This window comes from Hesperophylax consimilis, chromosome 18, assembly GCF_061612785.1.
Source record: "Hesperophylax consimilis isolate HC1 chromosome 18, BYU_Hcon_1.0, whole genome shotgun sequence".
Lineage (NCBI taxonomy): Eukaryota > Metazoa > Arthropoda > Insecta > Trichoptera > Limnephilidae > Hesperophylax > Hesperophylax consimilis.
The window spans coordinates 25036542-25061340 of NC_142853.1; the positions used below are offsets into that span (position 1 = coordinate 25036542).

The following is a 24799-nucleotide window of genomic DNA, read 5'->3' on the forward strand; positions in this document are numbered from 1 at the left end:
CAACCTCCCTTGCCTCGAAGGGGCTTCGCCTTAACACCCTATTCACAAAAAAACGGTGAAAATATTACTAACTAACTAACCATGACTCCGTTTTCCGCAGGGGTAGGCAGAGAGGACGGACCATCAAACGACTCGGTCTTGGCACACATGCCTTGCCTCATTCACATTCATACATCGTCTCATACATAATCTTCTATTATTCTGACTCTTGACATGGCCCGACTCAAGTATCTGATTCACTTGATCTTGCCATGTCTTCCTCGGGCGTCCCCAACTTATGCTACCATTCACATTTGCATCGTATATTGTCCTTACACTCGTTTCTTCGCTCATTCGCTCTACATGCCCAAACCATCTAAGCGTCCCTTTCATGATCTTACTCATTACGCTTACATCAGCCTTGCACGCTTTGCGGATCTCCACATTTCTCATTCGCAATGTGAAAATGTTGAATTAACTAATTTCATATTTAATGATATTAATATTTAATTTAAAAATAAACTTCTATCTATCTATTTATAGAAAGGAGTGTCTGTGGCGGGAGGCCTGGATTTGATTTTTATACAAACAAATGTACATTTTTATTACGAGATTGGATGCACTTTTGCACACTTGACTTTCAAAACACAAGGAGGGTCACTGTCTACATAAGATTTCAAAAAACCATCCCCATACCGTAAAGCAGAATTTCACACTGGTTGATGAAATTTCGCACACTTGACGTTCAAAATAAGAGGAAAATTACTTTCTACATCTGATTTCGAAACACTCTGCCTATAGCCCGGGAAACGCCAGAGGCTTTAAAAAACATAACTATTGACGCTGTTTCATTCACGGAATAGATAACACACTCTAGAAATGCATTGCGTGTAGATTTTGATGTTTTGGTCCCAGCTCATTTAGCACTCGCTCTGTCTCTTAAACTTGCCTGAAATCGTATATCGCCATCTCACCTGTATTTGATAATGATGATGAAATATAGCTCTGTATATAAAATAATAAATAACGCGTGAAACAGAATTTTGGTTCACGAAATACGCCCACGTCGCATTTCTTCCATGATAACTCAACACAGTGACAATTCAACACACTTTTAAAAAGTGATATAAAGTCATTAGAAACGATGAAAAAAAATTAAACCTAACCTAACCTAACCTACTTAACCCAGTTAATAAAGTTTTTGTTTCATCACTTTCCATGACTTTATATAACTTTTTAAAGATGGGATGAATTATCATTTTGGTGATTTATCCGGTCACCCTTTATTCTATGGTTTCAAGTTTTATTTGCATCAACATTAACAACATTGTTTAAAAAAAATCTAATTATTAGCAATCTTTGCCTTGCCCGCGGGCTTCTAAGATGGTTGCTACGCCACAGCCCTTTACCCCAGTATGTGTTATGTTGATAGGGGAGGAGAAGGAGAACTAAGTGTACCGAGTTCACGTACCCCCGCAGGCCGCTGGCTGGTTTGGTGGGTTGGGGTTGGTCGGGAACCCTAGGAAAGAGTCATCCCCTAGCGCCCTTGCCAGAAACTAGGGGTAGCGGGTGTGATTCACAGCTGATGTGGAATGGTGATGTCCCAACTGTATTTTTACTTGTAAGAATGTGCGCTGCTCGCATGCTTTATTCTTATAAAATATTGAAGAAATAAAATAGCTTGGTTATTTGTGAAGGTAGCGTTAATAATATTTGGATGATTTTTATAGCGCCGTTTTTGTGCAAAATCAAGGGCGCTGTACAAATATATAATACATTTCCACTATGGTCTATGTTATTGGTCAAACTATTATAAATTTGTGTATTTATTATCAACAGATTGCATCCACCGGTTCGTCGATCCCTAATACAAAGTTACATGTACGGGGTTTTCCAATAAGAGGTGTTATTTTGAATAGCCCGCGTATTATTTACTATTTCGGTAGATGTTACTTTTGAAGCTGTCATTTTTTGACATTTGACAAGTAGAAACTACGCCATTAATAAAAATGGAACGATACTCGCTTCAACAACGCATTGAAATTATTAAAATTCACTTGAGTGAATCAAATGCAAATCATCTTGAGTGATCAGGCCCATTTCCACTTCGGTGGCTTCGTCAACAAGCAAAATTGTCGCATCTGGGGCTCGGAAAACCCAAGAGTTATTGTTGAAAAGCCTCTCTATCCTCAACGTGTGACTGTTTGGTGCGGTTTATGGTCCGGCGGAGTCATTGGACCTTACTTTTTCGAAAATGAGGCTGGAGCAACAGTTACGATAAATAGATTGCGCTATCGAGAGATGATTAATGATTTTTTATGGTCGGAATTGGATGGTATTGATCTGGACAACGTTTAATTTCAATAAGACGGCGCTACGTGCCAGCAACGAAACCATTGATCTTTTACGATTGAATATCAAAATAACACCTCTTATTGGAAAACCCTGCACAATGCATTTTATTGATGAACGTGGTGCTCGAATGTATGCGTTAACAATAATAATAATAATAATATCTGGATGATTTATATAGCGCCTTTTTGTACAAAATCACCTCAAGGGCGCTGTACAAATATATTATGAACTTCTACAATGATCTACTAACTATATATGGAGATCACATACAGTACCATACTTACCTGGTAGGTCACTTGAGATTAACATTAACTAATTGTTTATTAGCGAAATTTAGATACAGGATTTAGGACATAATTGGAAATATATAACATTATCATTTCATGACATCAATGTCTTCTGTCTAGTGACGAATTCATACGAGGACAATACAGACGACGATACAAAATTATTCTGTCCCAGCTCCGTGAATTGACCGTAGATCAAACGCGGAACCCTGCGAAAATGGGTACACGACGATGCGCATTATGAGCGAGTTCGCCAAAAATATTAGGTATTTTATACCAAGATGTATTGGAATTCTTGAAGGACAAACTAAATAATTTAAAAAAAAATGTGTCCCTATTATAATGTGGGCAATAAATGCGCCATAAGCAGTCGTGTTCACTACATAATAGTTTAGTAATTTCTTCCGGGTTCCATTTACGCGACATTTTTAAGGAGTGCCAAATCACTATTTTTATTAATCTTATATATATAATAACGAATTGGTGTACATTATGAAAACCAAAAATATGCTTTATATGAAGGTTTTCCTATCACTTCACTTGAGTTTTTTTTTTAAATTTTTTATATTAACTGGAGGCCCTGAAGAAAATAATTTCCCTCAGGGCCTACGTCATCTTTTGGGATGCTGTGTGGAGGGTCGTTTGGTGGAGAGGAAGGAGTGAACATGGGTCTTGAAGAGTCCCATGTTGTAGGAGGGAGGAAACACAGAGGCCGGCAGTTCGTTCCACAGCCGAGCTGTTGAACTTAAGAACGAATCGTAGAAGCGACCCGTTCTCATGTGACAAATGTCAACCGTGTACGAATGTTGGGCGCGCGTTTGGCGGTAGAATACAAATAAATAAATAAATAACTTAATAAAAAATATAAATGCAAACTACTATTAAAAATATTGTTTTAATAGAAATGTATGATCGCATAAAGAAAACAACTTTTAAAAAATACAGTTTTATAGCTAAGATTATCTGTGACAGTTTCACATGATTAACTTTTTTGCTTTCTTATAAAATTATTTATAAAATAAGTAAAAACCAGTTTTTTACTTGAAATCGAACGTTTCTAGACTCCGTTTGTCAAGCGATTTTAATGCCTGTTACCTACGATATAAGGTATACCAAGAATATGTACATTTTTGGCTTGTAGCTTCCTCTTAAGCCGACTTTTGGTCCGAGCGCGCGCCGAGAGCAAATAAAATTATTCAGGTACCATTGTTTATCTGATATGATTTGACACCTGCATATCAGTACCAATATAAAAAAATAAAATTTCAGTGAATTTGAATAAGTTTATGCATTACGCAATAATATTTCACATCACGCATGCATGCACCGACAACCGATATTAGTATGTTTAATTATTTTCGGTCTAAATTTCTGTTAACAAAATGTAAGATTTATCGATCATTTTATTTACAAAGTACGCGCATTTAATGAGGTTCTTGACTTCTTTCCTCTGCGAGATAATGTCATAACATTTATAATACCCACGATATCGTAGCTCTTATCTTTATGGTCCTGGGAGCGGCTGCCATGAATGAATTTGTGTGATGCTGGTGACCCGGGAGAGGTCAGCGATATCGATTATGTCATTCAAATTACTAAAGCGGGAAATAAGTTACTCGAACAAAATTATTACTTTCGAAGAAATATTCATAGTTATAATTAGATTTAGAAAATTATCAGTATCTACTTGAAATAAATTATTTAAAAATTCTAACTAGTAGTTCTGTAAACAATAGTCCTCTCGTCCAAAGTATTTTTTTCTAATTTTCTCTTATTTAATAAATCAAATCTTATAAAAAAAATGTCCTTAACTGTGTGGCGAAAGAACTGGCAACATCGCATTTTGGCAGACTGACGCATGCGTTTGAGATTCCCGTCATGAAAATATCAGTTTTTTTAATAACAAAAATGCCTCATGCAAGTGTTGGTAAATATAAATCCGAGCAATCAACGTTTATATTTTGCAAACAATGAGTCCCAAAATATTTCGACGTTTGGAGTAAAAATAATTGTGTTTGAAATTGAAATACTACAATTTATAAATATCAAAGTCTAATTCAAATACCAAAATCTTAAATGTAATTTTATCCAGCTTCTCAAAATGGTATTTATTTTTACGACACCTTAAAAAATTAGAAATACTCGTATATACCACATTTAAAATACTTTGGAAATATTCCGAACTTCGATGAGAAATGTCAAGTTTATCCAACAGATAAAAAAAACCCTTTGGCTGTGTAAACAATGTATATATCTTTCCATGAATTTATGTCAGTTTCTATATTAGTAAGGTTTTCACATACACGGTCGTTTAACAACTGAATACATTTTTCACCACGTTTTTTTAGTAAGACCGTTATTATATATATTTTAAACTACGTTTTATCAATTTTTAAAAAATTCTACCGAATTTAACGATTCTAAAAACATCGAATCATTCGTTCGAATAAATTAAGCTTTCAGAGAAAGTCGGCAGTTGAGTTTTTTTAGTATTTTAGTCATATCTTTAGGAATTAAAATCGTCCTTCTTTTATGAGAAAATTAACGAGAAACCATACTATATAAAATATAAAGATTAAACTCTAATATCTCGATGGTCAAAATGTTTTTTTTTATCTAACGTTTTTTTAGTCAAAATGTTGACGTTTTTTTCATTCATGTCCAGCAACTATTGTTTTGATACTTTTCTCCCATATCTTCGAATCTCTACCTCTTATCAACGTAATTGCATATTTTATAGTAATTATTATTGTCATTATTTCTGCATAATATATTTTGTCAAGTTTTGCATACCTTGTTAGCAAATTATTATTCTCCTGAAATATTCTTACAAATTGAAAATATCTCCCGAGTGAAAATAAATTCCGCCGACGGGAATTGAAGCCGCGCCTTCTGATTGCCGGTCAGGTGCTCTGAACCACTAAGCTACGTCGGCTTATTCTCAACCCCCCAAATAATTCATTATGTACTAGAATTTCATTCAACAATTATTGCTTATTATATTTGTTCACATGTAAACAACCCACTTTATTTTTATACTAAATGCTTTGCTATTGCTGAATTTCCCACTAGATGGGGTTGAGACATATTATGTCTACGATTGTTGGTGACATATTTTGAGTTGTCAAATATTATAATTTTTTAAAGATAAAAGTTTATAAGACAAGGTTTTTTATGCATGGCATAACGGATAACAAGTGCCATGCATAAAAAACCTCCTCTTATAAACATTAGTTCCATTCCAGAATGTGTAGGTAAGTAGTTAACGGTTCAATACAGAACTGTGGAGGGTACTTTGGCTAAGTTTATTGCGTGCAAACTCCCAATAATCGGAGAGGCTGCAGGCATTATTTGACAATGGCCAAATTTAATGCTGTGGAGATAGTAGGCCTTTTAGATCTTGGCTGATATAACTTTCCCATCTCGAAGAAACAGCACAAGTATGACAATTTTAGTTTTATTAACTCTCGTAACATTAAGTTACTGAACAAAAGCTGTAAAGTCATTTCACCTGGGCTCATAAAGCTAAACCTTCGACAATATTCATGTGTTTTAATTCTATTTAAACGGTTCTATGGCATATTTGTTTCTACGTTTTTATTTTCTCCGCGATTATTGGCGAGCTTTTTAATGCACATACCAAATGGGATCTTCAAAAATATTGTAAATTAATTCAGGTGAGCAATACTGACGGCCGTTGTTCCCAATCCTACTGATTAACTGTTGAGCCGAAATTTTAGCTTAAACTGCTCAAACGCACAACTACACTCTTTCCAACGGAATTGTCACGACTAAAGAATTTGAAGAAGCTTTTTTTTATAAAAGTGTCGACAGAGTGAAAAATATTTGCGACGCCAAGACACGGTGGCATTAAAGTCAAGCTAACACTTTATTTTTAACATATTACATACGTTTGTTTAAAAATATATAAATGATCGGTTTATGTATTACAGTTTAAAAATATATATACTCATTAATAATAAATACAATCATTAATTCGTCAATATTAATTTAACATTGAAAGTTTTTACTTTGATGTCATTTTACTGTCTATGAAAGTGGGCGGGGCCCCTTAAGATAATCAAATGAAGTGAAGATGTTTGCAAAAAGGCAAATCGAACGTTACTGAACAAATCACTTGGCTGATCAGAGCCTGAGATTAATCGTTCGAAAAGTTGGAAACAACGGCCGTTATTAAATTATTATGATTCTGTACTGTGCTATATTATATATTTGTACAGTGCCCTTGAGGTGATTTTGCACAAAAACGTCTCTATATAAATCATCCAAATATTATTTATTATTATAATATAACTAGCTTTGTAACGTGGCTTTGCCCGAGATTTAGATTTAAAGTGTGCAACAAATGATCTGCACGTATCTGACAGACTTTTACAGCGAATCCTGTGCTTATTTGGTGTAAAAATTTAGATATCATTTTGCTCTCCTGTCAGAGGTATACAGTTAGAGGCGTATTTGAGTACGAATATCTCTTCGAAACGTGTTCCACTATTAGGACGCGATAAGGGGTGCGCGTAGACCGGATCGGTAGTTTTAGTTGGAAGCGTTGGTGGTCAATTGGAGATGAAAAGTTAAACCCAATTTTTTCTCCGGTAATATTTTTCTTCAATTAAAAACAAATAAATATATTTCTATCTTCCGTACTGTGCTATATCTATCACGTGATGCGCTAGGTTGTACCTACCCAGTGGCGACGTGTGAAGAAATTTTTTTTAGTTGTATTTAACTGATAAGGTCACCGGACAGTAAAATGACGTCTACAACCAAAATAAACTCATGAAGTCTGTAGGGTACGAACTGATACACCCTTTATACCTATATATTTGCAGTTCAGTGGATATTTCAAAGCTCCATAGCATAGAAAAGTAAGTTGCAGTCACGTTGCTCTAGAAATTCTACACACTTTGGTGCCGAAATCTTATACAAATTTAATATTGGATTATTCTCAAACTATATCCTCAGCGGTTCTTCTGTCGTTGGTAAAGCAAGACATGTTCTATTTATATTTAACGACCCTTGTACGGGAACATCCCCGACGAACTACAGTCTATTTCCAGCCTTTCTTACTCCCCCCCATCCTCTTTGTTTCTATGTACCTCTTCCCCCTTCTTCCCTCTCCCACACTTAACTTGTTCAAAGATAAATTGTATTTTTTCAATCTTCCGTTTTGTCTTGTGAACGCTTCGGTGGTTTTGGTAAGTACGTGAAAAGCTGTTAGTAATGCACGGGAGGGATATTAAAGAGTTTGTGAGTTCGTTATTTCTTGGTGATTGAATTTGATAGTAAAAATTGATTGTCTTCCACGCGAACGGCGTACGTATTAATATTGCTGTATTTTTGCGTGATTCCGCATCAGAATCTCAACTGTTCAGAGCTTTTGAGACTAAGGATTTGAGAATTTGGGAAAAAAATTGAGGCAATTGTGAAGGGAAATTAGAAAGAATGATTCAGTAAAGTTTCGAATCTGATTGTGGTCTTTAATCAGGACCATAGTCAACGTTTCTTCCACTCCGAAAGCAGGTGCTTTAAAAAATCTTATCTTTTATGAAGAAGTTTTATACTATTTAGAGATTACTTGTGGCTTATAACTAAGTTTAACAGCTAGCGACTATTCGTTGGTCATATAGTGCATATAGTTTTGCATCGTCGAACTGGTGGTGCAATTAGCTAGCCATAAGTTGTTATAATTGTTTGTCTAGCTAAAGTTAGTAATAAGACAGAGCATTAAAGAAATACAAATACAATATTGTTGTACAAAACATCCAAGTATTATTAATGCAGTATATTTGTTCCACATAAATTACGTAATTTTTCCAAACGACAGTTAGAGAGGATTTAACGTCATAAATATGTCGCAGTCACCCAAATATATATGTCCTGGTTGTTGACTCGATTCTTGACATGAATATTTTATTTTCGCGATCGTAACATGTCTTCGTGAGACATCCTCGACTATTTCCACCTACTATGTTATTCGCATTCTGGGCAGGTATACCTACCCTTTATTTTTATACCGTTTTATTGTTATATACAAGATAAGTAGCTTTACTACTTCTACTTACTAGTAAGTTACTACCCGGTTTTACCCGAGAATTTTACTTTCAGCATTCGATTTTCGAAATATTTTTATCATTTGGAAAATATGAAACAAACGAAATAACGTCTTGTAAAGATATTTAAAACGTTAAGGGCTTCGTTATACGCGTTCAAAAAGAAGAAGATTACCGAACCAGGTTTGAAAGGGATTAATAATAATATTTGGATGATTAAATAGCGCCGTTTTTGTACAAAATCACCTCAACGGCGCTGTTCAAATATATAATACACTTCTACAATGATTTACTAACTATACAGGGTGTATCGGCAAGTACCCGACAAACTTTAACCAGCTATTCCTCAGCACATTTGGAGTAAAAAATGTTATGGGCGCTTTGATGTCCGGTAACATTTTTTTTCCATTAAAAACAAAAAATAAATAAAAAATCCACACTCCGTCACCGTCATTTTCATTGTTTCTCGTGTCCAACAGCTGTTATTAGCAAGTGTGTCAAAAAGTGTCCTCGCTCTTTCGTACACACTAAATAATAATAGTTAAAAATGAGACGAATGGTGCCGTGCCATTTCGTTGTGATTGTAAAAGCGCGCCAACGTAGGTACGTACGTGCATTATTCAACGAAACTGGAACAAAATATTGCCAGACGGGTTTTCAAACTTTGACAAAAGATAAAACATTGGTGACATGTGGTGAAAATATAAATAATAATTTTTTATTATAAAAAAATGTTACCGGACAGCAAAGTGCCCATAACATTTTTTACTCCAAATGTGCTGGTTATAGGAATAGCTGGTTAAAGTTTGTCGGGTACGTGCCGATACACCCTGTATATGGAGATAATATACAGTACCACACTTACCTGGTAGGTCACTTGAGATTAACACTATGAACATTAACTAATTGTTTATTAGCGAAATTTAGCTACAGGATTTAGGACATAATTGGAAAATTAGACACAATTGGACTTTCTCTCAGGAATGGTACATTTAATTTCAATACGAACTGTAGAAAGAGAGCCCGCTATTGGAAAGTGGAGTCTTAATAGCTTATGGTAGCAAATTTCATGACGCCAGAATTCACCATTCGAGAGTTTTTCTGTTTCGTGAACTTAAATTTTCTACTTTAGTTAAGATAAATGGATTCTTTAACTCGGAATTTCAAAAAAACTCAACTAGATAATCCTCCTGAAAGACAGTTTCATTAAGTGTTAATAAAGCCAAACGCCCTCCAAACACTCAAGATCAATGGGTTCTATTTATACATCTAATGGCCTCAAAAATCCCCAAACCGTGGCTAATGCTCTGTTGTAATTATCGAGGGGTAAATGAACCACCCCAAGACATGTCCGCTCCTTTTCCGGTAACAGGGCAGATTCTGCCCTGTTACCCCATCAGAGGGTGGGTTTTCCGAGCTGTCTTTGTCCCATCGTTGAAATTAGTGTTATCGCCAATTAGATAAAAATAAAACAGGCAAGAGAAGGAAGGCTGTCCTTGTGATGCGTCGAGCCTTCAGGATGAGGTTTGTGTTTTTGTTTTTCTGACCAAGAAAGAAATTGGACTCCAAAAAAATATGTACTTAAGCCATTAATTATAATTAAAGGTTTTTAAAGATTAAACATTACATATTAGAGGGTAAAATGTGCAGCAAATAGCTGTTTTTGTGGAAGTCTGAAGTATATAACTCTTAACTTAAGATTGGAAACGAATTATAAAAAATTCAAAAGCTCAATAAAAACACTACCTATATCAATAGCATAATCGTTTATACTTAAAAATACAATATAATCTCTCAATTATTATTATATTGAAATCCTTTTCTCTTATTTCTTATTCTTATCTCTTTCCTTCTTTTACATCCTTTTCTCTTTTCTATTTGATAAAATTTTGTTACATATAAAATTTTTATTTTGTTATATTAAAAAATAAAAATTCTTTTCATTATCTTTACACTCTCTGAAAAAATATGTTAAATTATTATTTACACACGTTTCTCCGCCTTTTTAACACGAGCATTTGCTCTAAAAAAAGGTGTATCACGATGTACTGTAATAAAAAGAAAATAAACTTAATGTAATGTAATAACATGTAATTGTAAATTTAATATTAAATAAAGAAAAAAAAATATAAACATATAATAATCGAACGTTGAGTTCTGGCGTCATGAAACTTCCACACGTTTTTTTCTGTCTCTTTTTTCAAAAATTTGGTTCACTTCATCTCGTATCGTAATTTTCACCATGAACTTTATAGCTTTGATAACTGAAGTTCCCGGCGTCGCTCGGGTTTTATTCTGGTTTATAGGGTAGGGGAAATGGGATGGAAGATGCGGTTTATCGATATCTCACGTATACTCAATTTGGGAGGCGGGTATGGGTACCCCAGCCCCGGGAACCATTTATAGGATAACAAACACCTCTGCTATAGGTCACCCCAAGTGGTTCGCTACGTTTGGTGATTTAGCAGGGGTGCCCCTGTTCGTGGGGTGAGAATTGTCTAGGCCTTGGCGGCGAATGCATCTGCCCATTAACAAGTCAAGTGTGCAAAATTTTATCATTCTCGGAATACAACTGTAGATTTATGATAATAATGAAAACGTTTATTTGACAATATACATATTTTTATACATATTATTTTCTTTGATTATATTGACAAAAGGGTCACTGCTCAGCTATACATTCTGGATTTCTCCCGGAATGCAGCTACTTTTTCGACAGTGCCACATAAAATAAAACAAAAACACTCCCATTCGCCACACCGCGACCGGGACACTCTTCTTTATAAATATAGAAAATTGATCAATGCAACGTTGTCTATGTTGTTTATTCCATACTAGTGGACCCTGTAATGCTTCGCTATTGCTTATGTGTTTCTCAGGTGTCTTCGATTTCTTCCACCATTGGCTACTGTATACCACAATGTTACTGTTAAAAAACTACATCACATCGACTTTAATTCCATTCCATATATCATTCCAGTGCAGAGATATTGCGTCAAATATTCCTCGGGCGTCCCGGACTTCTTCTACAATTCAAACTAAGACTTTAAAGACTGAAAATAATAAGAACAAACGTTGAAATTTTCAGCGATATCCATCAACTACTTTTCGAGTTTCGCGAACGCAAACATACGCTGGCTGAATTTTTATATACAGGTTTTCCAATAAGAGGTGTTATGTTGATATTCAATCGTAAAAGATCAATGGTTTCGTTGTTTGTGTGGCACTTAGCGCCGTCTTGTTGAAAGTAAACGTTGTCCAGATCAATACCATTCAATTCCGGCCATAAAAAATCATTAGTCATCTCTCGATAGCGCAATCCATTCACCGTAACTGTTGCTCCAGCCTCATTTTCTAAAAAGTAAGGTCCAATGACTCGCCGGACCATAAACCGCACTAAACAGTCACACGTTGAGGATAGAGAGGCTTGTCAACAATAACTCTTGGGTTTTCCGAGCCCCAGATGCGACAATTTTGCTTATTGACGAAGCCACCGAGGTGGAAATGGGCCTCATCACTCAAGATGATTTGCATTTGATTCACTCAAGTGAATTTTAATAATTTCAATGCGTTGTTGAAGCGTGTATCGTTTCATTTTAATTAATGGCGTAGTTTCTACTTGTCAAATGTCAAAAAATGACAGTTTCAAAAGTAACATATACCGAAATAGCGGGCTATTCAAAATAACACCTCTTATTGGAAAACTCTGTATTACGATTTTTTAATATCCCATTCTGGACATAATGATATCCCTTTGGGTGACACTTGGAATTTACCCTGAACTGGGATGAAATACTAATATAATATAACTGTGCTGCTTGAATGAATACATTAAAACTAGTATTTTCTTCCTCCTTCATTCTTTTTCATTGTCATATTGAGTTGCGCCCAACAACCGTTACTTTTTCAACCCAAAGTAGCCCGAAGAGTTAGAGTCACCTTTGATCATCCCATCCTCTTCTTTTTCCTCTTCTTTATCCTCTTCCCTTTCCCTCAACTTCCGCAGCTTCCTCTGCAACGATCGTCAAAGGGAAGGCAGGCAATTAGAAAGAAGTCAAGTGGCACGAGAAATGAGAGAAGTGAAAGAACCTTGCCTTGGGCCTACAGAAGTAGGTACTCTACTTGGTTGAGTACAGGCACTTTCATAGTCAAATGGATTTACATACGACCAAATATGACATTATGAAGGCTTTTGAGTTCGTGGAAACGGAATGAATTATGTCTGAAGTTTTAAAAGTAGCGGATTTCAATGGTGGTTCCTGTTGGGCTTTGATATTATTGTAATGGGTTTTGTAAGAATTTTATATTATGTTTGTAGCAGTGGCGGCTCGTGACTTTTGAGTACTAATATTAAAATAAAATAATAATATTTTGCTAATTTATATAGCCCCATTTTCGTGAAAAATCATCTCAAGGGCGCTGTACAAATATATTTATTAAAGAATAAACACGCAAGTCATGCCTTATTAATTTTTTTCGCTTACGTCTGTTATTTATAATCATTTTTAATGAAAGCGCGCTCCCTTTCAACCTATATTCACGTTGTTTTTGAACGCTTACTATGGAGTCTTATGGTGCCGACAGACGTAGCTATAAAAGATCAAAAGATATTTGGCTTGGCGTATTTCGGCATATCGCTCGCCGTACATTTCCAATTGAAATGTATGGCGAGCGATATGCCGAAATACGCCAAGCCAAATAACTTTTGATCTTTTATAGCTACGTCTGTCGGCCCCCTTATCACTTATCACCGACCATATCCATTTTTGTAAAACAACAAGCCTGTCAGATGTGCCGGGGGTGAAGTGGCTGGTGATTGAACCCGTAACTCAAGTTCAGCCCCCCCGCTGCCAAACACCGCTCTACCACTCTGCCACTAGACTACACTGTGCGATTACTCATCCGCCGGCTGGATGCTGTAATCTGCAAGCTGTATCAGACCAGATATTCCGAATAGAGAAGCCGATCGTAAACAGTCTTATTGGAGTGTTTATTTTACATGATCAAAGAGGCAACAATACAAATATTGGAGAGTGTTATCTGTTGTTATAGGATTTTTATATTTTAGACATTTATCATACAATAACATGCACCCATTTATTATATAATAACATGTTACGTGTTCTATTACACATTAAGTGAACTGTAAAACCAAATTTATAATAAAAAATACGATAATTAGAAGCTCATTCAATTGGTTCTGAATATCACGGGAATAAGTGGAAAGAAGGAAACAGCCTACCTGAATTCCCGTGAATCCGGGAAATACGGGCTCTCGATGCACTTGCACTGGGTGAATTTTCACCCACAACGAGATAAACGAGAAACGAGTAAATTTTGATATTTGCATGTGAACGACGACGAAATTAAGGTGGCACCTTCTTGTTGTACGACACGAATTCGACTGAATTTGCGACAATTAGTGCAACGTTCATAATCTCCAATGTGGGTAGGGCTGTTTTTAGAGAAGGAGATGGATAGTAGGAAAAATGGTAGGTAATGCAAAAAACTGTTTCAATACTAAACAATAAGCATACCTATCTCAAAATGTTGTCATTAAATACGTACCTTATTAAATTTCTCCTATGTTATACTAATAGTTCTGTGATAAGTAGATATCGGGTCCAAAAATGGCACGACCAAGTGAATCAGATACTTGAGTCGGGTTATGTCAAGGGTCAGAATAATAGAAGAGTATTTATGAATGTAAATGAGGCAAGGAGTGTGTGCCAAGACCGAGTTGTTTGGTGGTCCATCCTCCCTGCCTACCCCTGCGGAGAAATGGTTAGTTAGTTACTTAGGGTCCAAAAAAAGTATTTTTCCACACCTTTAACGAATGAATTGATAGGTTTCCTAGTAAATAAATAAAAACACGAATGTGTTATGGCGATGTCGGAACACGTGTTAATAAAAATTGTAATATTTTCGCATTTTGTCGATGTGTATTATCAGGACAAACGCAGGTGCATGAACCCGTGTTCCGATATACTATGAATATACTAAAAGTTTATTAGGAAACGGCATGCTATCCCTTTTTGAACAGGATTTTAATAAACCAGCAATACTCATTTTTCTCCGAGAGTGTAGAGCTAATGTAAAAAAAAAATACTTCAAAGATCGTTTCCGTCATGATACAAACTTGCTGATAAAACCCATCGTTGTTACAGTGGGGAACAAAACAAGAACGATTGAGACAAAATCTACAAATCGTAACACACCCATTTTGTTATTGAAGCCTCTTTTCAAAATATTTGATACTCAAACCGATAATATTTATTGCTGATTCATATTAAATAAATTATTGTCCCTATGCAATTAGCCTTTGGATTGGATTCCAGCATATTCCATCTCCTACAAATCCGTAAACAACATGACCAGATGACCACGAATCCACGATGTTACGTTATGATTAGTCTCCTGGGGATACAAGATAATGCAATATCTCGCGAATAAAGGACGCCATCTGACACGTATACCTTAAAAGGACCAGGAATCCATAAAAGGAAGAGGGTTATTTATTATTTGTATCGAATACGAATCTCATAATATCGCCCATTCACGATGTCGCTTATCTCTGGGAAAAATCTGCATTGCGGAGTGTTACCATCCCAGGAAAATAATATTTGTACAGTTTCCAAGAATTTAAAATTTATAAATCGTGAATAAACTATTTTTTTCAATTACCTTTGATTTATAGTGGGAAAAAATTATGCTATAAAATGTTTTGAACGAGGGGAGTGGATGGATGGAGGAAGAAACGGTTTTAAAATGCTGCAGTAAGATGGTATTAGTAGAAATGATTTTAAATCATATAATTTTATTTTTTATATTATAGAAACAAACAGTACATGATTAACAGAGATGAAACAATATACAGAAATATGATACTTCATGTTGGGTACCTATGATATGTTTCCTTGTAATGTCTGCTAAGTGGTATGTTTATTCCTTAATTACCGGGTGATTAATGCAGTTTAAATTTTTTAAAGTTGTATTAACCCTTCAATGGATTATAAAATAAAGGATAAACCCTTCAAAATGGATTTTGGCGCAGACGTTATAACAATGAGCTCTATACTCTGTTTAAGGAGCTAAACGTCACAAAGTTCATAAAACTGGGAAGACTTCGGTGGCTAGGTCATGTGGAGAGAATGACCGAGCATCAAGAACCAAAGTCCCTGCTGAGCTCAAGACCGATAGGGAGAAGGAGCCTGGGAAGGCCAAGGTTAAGATGGAGCGACAACGTCCTCAAAGATTTGTCTGCCTTGGAGCTTCGAAACTGGAGAGAGCTGGCGCGGGACCGAGATGAGTGGAGGAAGACTCTTGAGGAGGCCAAGACCCACCAGGGGTTGTAGAGCCAAAAGTGAACCCTTCAATTCCTCGTTTAAATTTTTTTTATCAGAATCGATAGAGAAAAATCAAAAATAAATTAGGAAAATAATACAGAGATAATAATGACATTCATAATGTACGATAGATCATGGTAGATAATAAGAAAATCTGGATATATCGGGGTGTCCGGGGGGTTATTCTACATGATTTTAGAATTAAAAAAGAACGGTAACTTTTTCGAAATTCCAACGTTTTAAGATTGTTTTTAGGTAAAAAAACTTGAATTGTTTGTATGGGAAAAGGAACATTGGAATTTCAAAAAAGTTATTTATCATTTTTAACTTCTACCATCATGTAGAATCACCTCCCGAGTTAGGGCACTTTTGTCTTAAAATATTACACAATAAAATATTATGTTAAGGCGAAGCTTAATGCTAAATCACTTTTTTGATTAATCTTTATAACGAATTGGTGTACATTAACAATACCAAAAAATATGCTTTAGATAAAATGAAGGTTTCCCTATCGTTTCGCTTGAGTAGAATACAAATAAAAAAATAAATTGCTCGGTAATTCTATAGAAATGTATGAACGCGTAAAGGAAACAACTTTAAAAAAATACAGTATTATAGCTAAGATTATCTGTGAAAGTTTCACTTGATAAACTTATTTGCTTTCTTATAAAATTATTTACAAAATAAATTAAAAAAAAACAGTTTTGTACTTGAAATCGAACGTTTATAGATTCCGTTTGTCAAGCGATTTTAATGCCTAGTACCTTTAAGTACTAGTAATATAAGGTATACCAAGAATATACACATTTTTGGCTTGTAGCTTGCTCTATGTAGGTCCTGATACAATCACTTCCAATTTTGAAAATTACACTTGAATTCAAAACAAATCCGATTTCATTGAACCAGAGTTACAATCACTTACAACTGAAATTAGTATTTTTACGATTTGATTCTAGTATAGTACATAGTGCTATACTTGTAAATAGCGCCTATGCGGACTGTAGTACACTTTGATCGGGTGCCAAGTACAGGCAAACTGCTGACAGTGCAAGAGTAGTGCAAAGTGCACAGTATTGCTTAGTGCACTGCAGTTGGTATAGTGCCTAGGTAAAGTGGCTGAACGTGGGCCAACTGATAGTAGCTTTTGGCTTTGTTTCCGGCTCTAGGCGCAATTTTGCCCAACTTAGTTCGTACTACTTCGATATGGGGGTGCTAGCTATTAGTTAATAGTTACTAGCTAGGCTGGCTTGGACTAATTTTGTAGTAAAATTAGTTCATAACTTAGGTGGCCATGTTTTTAAATCGAGATGTTATAATAGCTTTATCATTTCCACTGTTGCGAACTCTAATCTAAGTCTAGTCAATATAAGAGAACCTACTCGACATACTAGGCATAAGGATCTATTTCACAGCACATAAACAAATTATGGAGCAAACACGTCAATTCTTCGCCTACATAGAGTTTGGCGGACGAATATTCAAATAATATCGACTTTTTGAACAACGAATTCGATTTTTATTTTTTTTATTTAATAATTAAACAGTTTACAATGTATAATAATATTTGCTAACATAAAAATTAGTTTTCACAATTTTTTTTTTGAATTTTTTTGATGTTTCTCTTTTGTGGAAGCAGACGCTTGTGTTTAAAAGAGATGCTGAGTATCGAGATGAACATTATTTATGTAAGTATTCTTATTAATAATTTAAGGAGTTAAGAATATTAAAAATATAAGTGTATATCAACAATGTACAATTTAACGATTTATAACGTAACATTATTTAATTGACGAATTTCGTTATTTTGATTTTTTACATTTCAATGTAAAAAATCTTTCTAAAAAAAAATGTTCTTTGATCGATTATTTTTTTAATGATAAAATAATGTTTATAAGACAAGGTTTTAATGGATAGCACAAAGGATAAAAAAATTATAAGCAACAATTAGTCGCCTGTACAGGTGAAAAATATAATAAGCAGTAATTGTTGATTGAATTATTTGGCGGGTTGGAAATAAGCCGACGTGGCTCAGTAGTCCAGAGCGTCTGACCGGACATCAGAAGGCGCGGGTTTAATTCCCGTCGGCGGCATTTATTTTTACTCGGGAGATATTTTCAATTTGTATTGATATTACAGGCGACTAATTATTGCTTATAATAATTTATTAACGAATTCGATGTTTAAAAAGTACGTAAACATTTTTTTTCATATCAAAATATTATTTCTGAAAATGTTTTATTATGAATTATAATTTTATGCATTGTGTAACTAATATCTAGAAAAAATTGTATCATTTTATGAACCCAATTGTAAAAGCTCCATGGGTTTATACAACAGGAGTTAAAATCACTGATTGAAAAATTCGATAATTCTTTCGAACTTTCCTGTTTTTTTTTTCTGGTGATTTTTTTTAACCATTTAACTATACCTTTAAATAGATTTACCCTTACCCTTTGTACTCATATTTTTTTGAATTTTGATTCGATTTCAGAATTTAGCTAAGTAAAATATGTAATTCTATTTTTGATACTGACAATTCGTTGTAGAATTCAATTATATTATACTTAAAACAATTGAAATTTTATTCATTTTTCTTATTTATGAGTCTTACCGGTTTCAGCATATCACGGTCATCTGGTACATTTTTTTCTTAAACTACACTAGGTAAACGGAGAAAAGTGAGTATTGCTGATTTTAAAAATCCTGTTAAAAGTGGTACAGCAGTGTTCATGCACCTGTTAATATGTTTTGACGAAATGTGAATATATAATGATTTTTATGAACACGTGTTCCGACGTCGTATTAATACATTCATTTTTTACCTAAATTTTAACATGAAACCTATCAATTCTTTGGGTAAAAGGGCCTGCAGTCCCGTTTTTAACAGGAATGCATAATTTCAAGAGATTTTTAATAAATTACCAATATTTTATATCAGTAAGTTTTCTCCGTGTGGATATATATATACAATTTTTTGGTATCAGGGGTGGTAAAATAAAATAATTGTTTACAACTCCTGATACCCCACTACATACAAAACACAAAATCTCAATGTCATTTCCTTTTATCACGAGCTTTTTAATGTCCATTTATTTTCGAATTAATAAGTCAAGACACTTCAATCCAAACCCAATTATCCTGCGAAACCGGGTAGTAAAACAAGAAGGCTCATCATAAATTATAAACGTAAGAGTAAATACGTAAACATCCACCCTAAAAATTCTTGTCAATTTTTATTATGCCATTTTGTAAAGTATCGAAATAAAATTATGTTGGAACACGATCAGCGGCCATTTCGCTGTCAGTGTTTTATTTTATGATGGTTTTACTGAAACCCATCGAGTTGGCCTGACACTGCAACCAACCAAAACTTTATCCAAGTCTGTCTAGTACCTACTTGGCAATACATCCAGGGCCGGCACTGACTAAACGGCGCCTGGCGCGAGTCGAATTTTAACGCCCCAATTTAGGTGTAATAAATATCACTGTAATAAATAATATTCGGATGATTTGTATTTTAGTAAATAATCTGAAGGGAGATATGTTAGGACTGTTAGGTGTTAGGTTTGATGCCTTGACAATTTGGCGCCCGGAGCGGTCTGCTCCATTTGCGCCCGCATAGGGCCGACCCTGAATACATTGAATCGTTGGTTCAAATACTAATTGTATGGTTGAAGTAACACTTGTAACATTTCAATAGAGCAACTGCTGTCTCTCAGTTTTCCCATTCCGTTGTTTCATTTTGTATTTTACACTGTGACAGTACTCGGTATTATGACTAGGTTTTATTATACAACAACAATATATTTTACACAATGGGTTAACCATTGAATGGTGTACAAACAACGTGAACAATATATGCCATGTTGTTTTGCACGCTATGTAGTTGTGATTGATCCAAATTTGAGCAAGAAGAATTTTTTTTACCTTCATAAATATTTAAATTTTGTCATAAATTATATATTTTTTTACCTTCATAAATATTTAAATTTTGTCATAAAATATATATTTTTACCTTCATGCATATTGAAATTTTGTCATAAATTATATATTTTTTTACCTTCATAAATATTTAAATTTTGTCATAAAATATATATTTTTACCTTCATGCATATTGAAATTTTGTCATAATTTTTTTTTTTAAACTTCATACATATTGAAATTTGTCGTAAATTATATATTTTTTAACCTTCATACATATTGAAATTTTGTCATAAATTATATATATTTTTTTTACCTTCATACATATTGAAATTTTGTCATAAATTATTTTTTTTTACCTTCATACATATTGAAATTTTGTCATAAAATATATATTTTTTTACCTTCATTTAACTTGAAATTACACAACTGTGCTCGACTCAACTCTGGTTTTGATTTTTGATACCCATACTCCTGTAGTCTGTACCTAATACAGGTATCTGATTACAGTTGAAAACATGAAAACTTTAAATAGCGTAGGTTGTATTGATGCTATAACGACTTTGTTAAACTTCTGGCTGCAGGCAAATTAGAAAAGTTAGTGTTGAGAGCAAGGTGCGGTTTAATTGCAGTCACAACCTTTATCCACTCTGTCGACTCCAATCTGCAAACTTTACCCTGCCAATCTAAGGAAAACTATCCTAGATTTGAGTTTAACTGGCGAAACATCAACTGACTGTTAAATTATAACTATTTATTTATAAAAGACGAAAGTAAATTTTTTGATAAATATTTATTCAAAGTATGCAATTTTTGTGTGAATACCGCATACAGATTCCCAACTGTCCGAAGCCAGTGGGACTATGGAATCCCCAATCAATTAGGGTACTAAAGAATAAGTGTCTCGTGGGCGTGTTTCGTGATCCAAATATTTTCCAATACAAAACTGTGTTTACGAAATTCAAATGGGATGGAGATCGATGTCAGGCGAATTTTAGTGAGACAGAGCGCTGGGTTAGTAGACTAAATGGAACCTTTGTTTCCATTAAAATTTGTATGGAAAGTACTTATAGTTTTCTTTTTATTCTATGGTTGAGGTTAAAGGGATTGGGAAAGACAAAGAGATTTGGATGTACCTGGCTATTCAGATTTGGTCTCCAAAAACGGCTAAAATCTTTTCCAGCACAAATTGAATTCTGAATGGTGGTCTTTCACCAGGGCGATACTGAGAGTATCTACCAATCTGGTTCCTCCCTGTATGTTGTATGATAGGACCATCTACACTACATCCATGGTTCTGTACAACGCATCATACGTTGATAACAGATTACAGGATGCCGAATTGAAAAGTTGCTATACTAAACAACATTCCCCAATATTTGGGCTGCTATTACACATTCTACGGGCATTCGGAAATTGTATGCGTGTTTTAGAACAAATATCACAAACACACTTGATTCTACTCCAATAAATAAACATTGTTTGCTCTTATTAAATTTCGGCTTTCCACTGCCGCAAGAACTGCTTTAGAAGTGAGCATTTCTCGCGGCTTTCCACTGACGCAAGATCTGCTTTAGAATTGAGCAATTCTCGTGGTTTTCCACTGACGCAAGATCTGCTTTAGAAGTGAGCATTTTTCGCGGCTTTCCACTGACGCAAGATCTGCTTTAGAAATGAGCATTTCTTGCGGCTTTCCGCTGCCGTAAGATCTGCTTTAGAAGTGAGTATTTCTTGCGGCTTTCCACTGCCGCAAGATCTGCTATAGAAGTGAGCATTTCTCGCGGCTTTCCACTGCCGCAAGATCTGCTATAGAAGTGAGCATTTCTTGCGGCTTTCCACTGCCGCAAGATCTGCTTTAGAAGTGAGCATTTCTTGCGGCTTTCCACTGAAGCAAGATCTGCTTTAGAAGAGAACATTTCTCGCGGCTTTCCACTGCCTCAAGATCTGCTTTAGAAGTGAGCATGTCTCATTCTAACGAACTCAAATAATTACGAGTTGTAAAATAATATTCTCAAAAAGCAGAATGATTAGAAAAGGAGGAGTTATCGCGCCGCAATATTGCCTGTTTCGTAAACAGCGATGGGATGTTCGTGGGACATGGGGAGATAATGAGCGGCAGCTGTCGAGGCCCTATACTAGTTGAGTATCCAAATGATCGCCTGTCTGCAGCCTGCAGCCAGCGCAACACTTAGCCTTGCCGCCGAGAGATTATTAGGTACTCATGTTTGACGGGCTTCGTTTTACTCAAGTGGGTAGTCGTGGAATATTGATCATGTAATTTATTATTTAATGGTTAAAAATTTTTTAATTTTTTTCGAATACTTATTTATTAACATTTCTGAAGTGAGTTGAGCATTATTATTAAAAATACTAATTTAGGTTGTAAACTCTGTAACCCCAGTTTAATGAACTCTAAAACTTTCGGTTATGATTTGGTTAGATACGATAAAGTACCTATAGTATAATTAATAACAGAAAATTCTTTTCAATATTGGAACTGATTTTTCGAGTGTTAAAACTATCCTCATATATATTTAAATGATAAACGAACAAATCGGTTCTAATTTTTTACTTCCAATTAGTCCAATTGGGTCCAACGCTACTAAAATTATCGAATCCTGTCCCCGCGCACCACTACTCACGTGAAACTAGTATAAAACGTTTCAACGTGATATTTTTACGCAATAGCGCCTCTATGATTATCCCGTTATTTTTCACAGGTCTGAGCTAGTACCTACAGAATATGCAATAATTACAATAGCGTATTATCCAAGGTTGATATTTTCAGTTGCGAACTTACCAAATTCAAGAGGTCCATAAATTAATATTTCTATGATGGTTTGTGAATAATGTTTATGTCTCTATTGTTTATATCTCTATTATGATTTGATTTATATCTCCACATTCTCTCCATGACTATAAATGTATTGTTTTGTAAATTTTTCGTTTTGTATTAAATTTTGTTTTTTATAAATTTTTTAATTCTTATTCCTTTCTTACAAATTTAATTTACTTTTTCCATATTATGCTGTCTCAGTAGAGGTAAATTCACAAGGAGGAAATCCATAATTGGTTTTATTTTGGCTATATAATACTTAAAATAATGTAAACTATAATGTATACTGTCAATTTCCCGAAAATTAATAAATAAATAATAGGGTTGCACGAAGTACCAGTATTTTAGTTAACTTCTTCCTTTTCTAACATTGTTTTCTTATCTTACAGATATCCGCGCGCAGCTCAACGAGCAGCTGAGATGGCTGGACGCTCGCGTGGAAGCCCAGGTGGCGCTTGCCGCGGAACTCCAGGAGTTCTTCCGGAGACGGGCCGAGGTGGAACTGGACTACAGCCGCGGGCTGGACAAGCTGGCCAAGGGGCTGCAGCTAAGGCACAAGGAGCAGAGGAACAAGTAAGCCTTCAACTTGACCATTTTTATTTATTTTTTGTGTTACCAAGTTCTGTAATTTTTTTTGTCATTCTTTTGTTTGATCCAGACCGAAACATTGTTTGATATTATGTGTTGGTGTATTATCTGTGAGTTGTTTCAATGAGGAAGGATGTGGTTATAAGTGGACATTCAGTTTGCCCCAAATGAGTAACTTAATAGCTGGAAGGTAAACTTTGTTATGGTGATATATGTCTTTTATGGTATCCATCTGATTATCTACCTTTACAGCAGTAACATTATTTGTCACTGCTATCATCTTGGATTTTATTATAGGTAATAGGGAGACGGTCAGCATACCTCCCGTAAGAATTTTGGTCATGTTTCATGTTATCTTTTCACAGTTTAGTTGTCCAGTTTCTTTAATTTAATTATCATTATTTACATTCGCCTCACACAGGAGTCCCTAAGGAAAGTAATCCCCAATCCCTCAGACCCATGTCACTTTGGGGATATTGGAGATATGACTATACGGAGGGTCTTTTAAGGAAAGAAAGGAGAGGAGATTCTGAGAAGGAGAAAGTTGCGTAGGAATATTTGTTGTGGAGTGACGGACATATGAATCGAATGAATTGCGGTGCAAGGAGATGGGTCGATAGAGTCCGGCTGGAGAGGCGAAAGGGTCTCCCTCAATCGCACTCCTGTTAACCACTTGTTCAACCACCTCGGGTGACCTATGGCAGAGCGGTTGTTTGTCCATTGAATGGTTCATGTACTCATACCATTTCCCAAAATGAAAATAAGTGAGTTGGAACTGACTTCGGACAGTTGGAACTTTAGCGCTGGTCACAGTTGGGAACATTTCTACTTATGTGCGGTTATTCCCCTAATTTATTTTAATTTCAAATTTCCATTGTGGTTCTTCCATTTCTTCGGCATCCAACTGATCAGGAGATATATCATTAACATGTATTGTTTATTCCAGGAGGGAGCAATGGCCCTTGTTCTCGTCGTACAGTTGCTACCAGCAGTTGGTGGCCGGCGCACGGGCTCTGGCCAGAGACCATGCCACCCTGGCCGACCTGCACTCCACGCATCTGGTCACCCGTCTGGCTACGGTCATGGAGGATGTTCAGCGTGTCTATAGGAGAGTAAGTCTATCTATATTATTCGCGATTCTCCCATTTATTACTTTTGTTTCCTTTTCATATTATAATAGTATATATTTTATTCTTTTCATTTTCTAATAGTATATACCTTTCTAAAATTTTTTATTTTATTTTTTACAAACTCTTATTGCCTTTCAGACATTTTATAAGCACTTCATTCTTGCTTATACTACTTTATTGTATATTATTACATATAATTTCTTACTTTGACTTAATACTATACTACAGATTGCTACTTATATTTTATTTATATCTCTTTTTTTCATACTTTTAACCTTACTACTAT

At 35.0% G+C, this 24799-nt stretch overlaps 1 protein-coding gene across 3 annotated transcripts in view; it reads left to right on the forward strand.

Annotated features, from left to right (window-relative positions):
* Positions 1–24799, forward strand: part of LOC149415555 (SLIT-ROBO Rho GTPase-activating protein 1-like) — a 361047-nt gene that overhangs the window by 309003 nt on the left and 27245 nt on the right. For all 3 annotated transcript variants that reach the window (XM_089642733.1, XM_089642735.1, XM_089642734.1), the window contains 2 exons: positions 23185–23368; positions 24330–24495. In XM_089642733.1, the coding sequence (XP_089498859.1) occupies positions 23185–23368; positions 24330–24495 (350 nt within the window). The remainder of the gene's footprint in view (positions 1–23184; positions 23369–24329; positions 24496–24799) is intronic.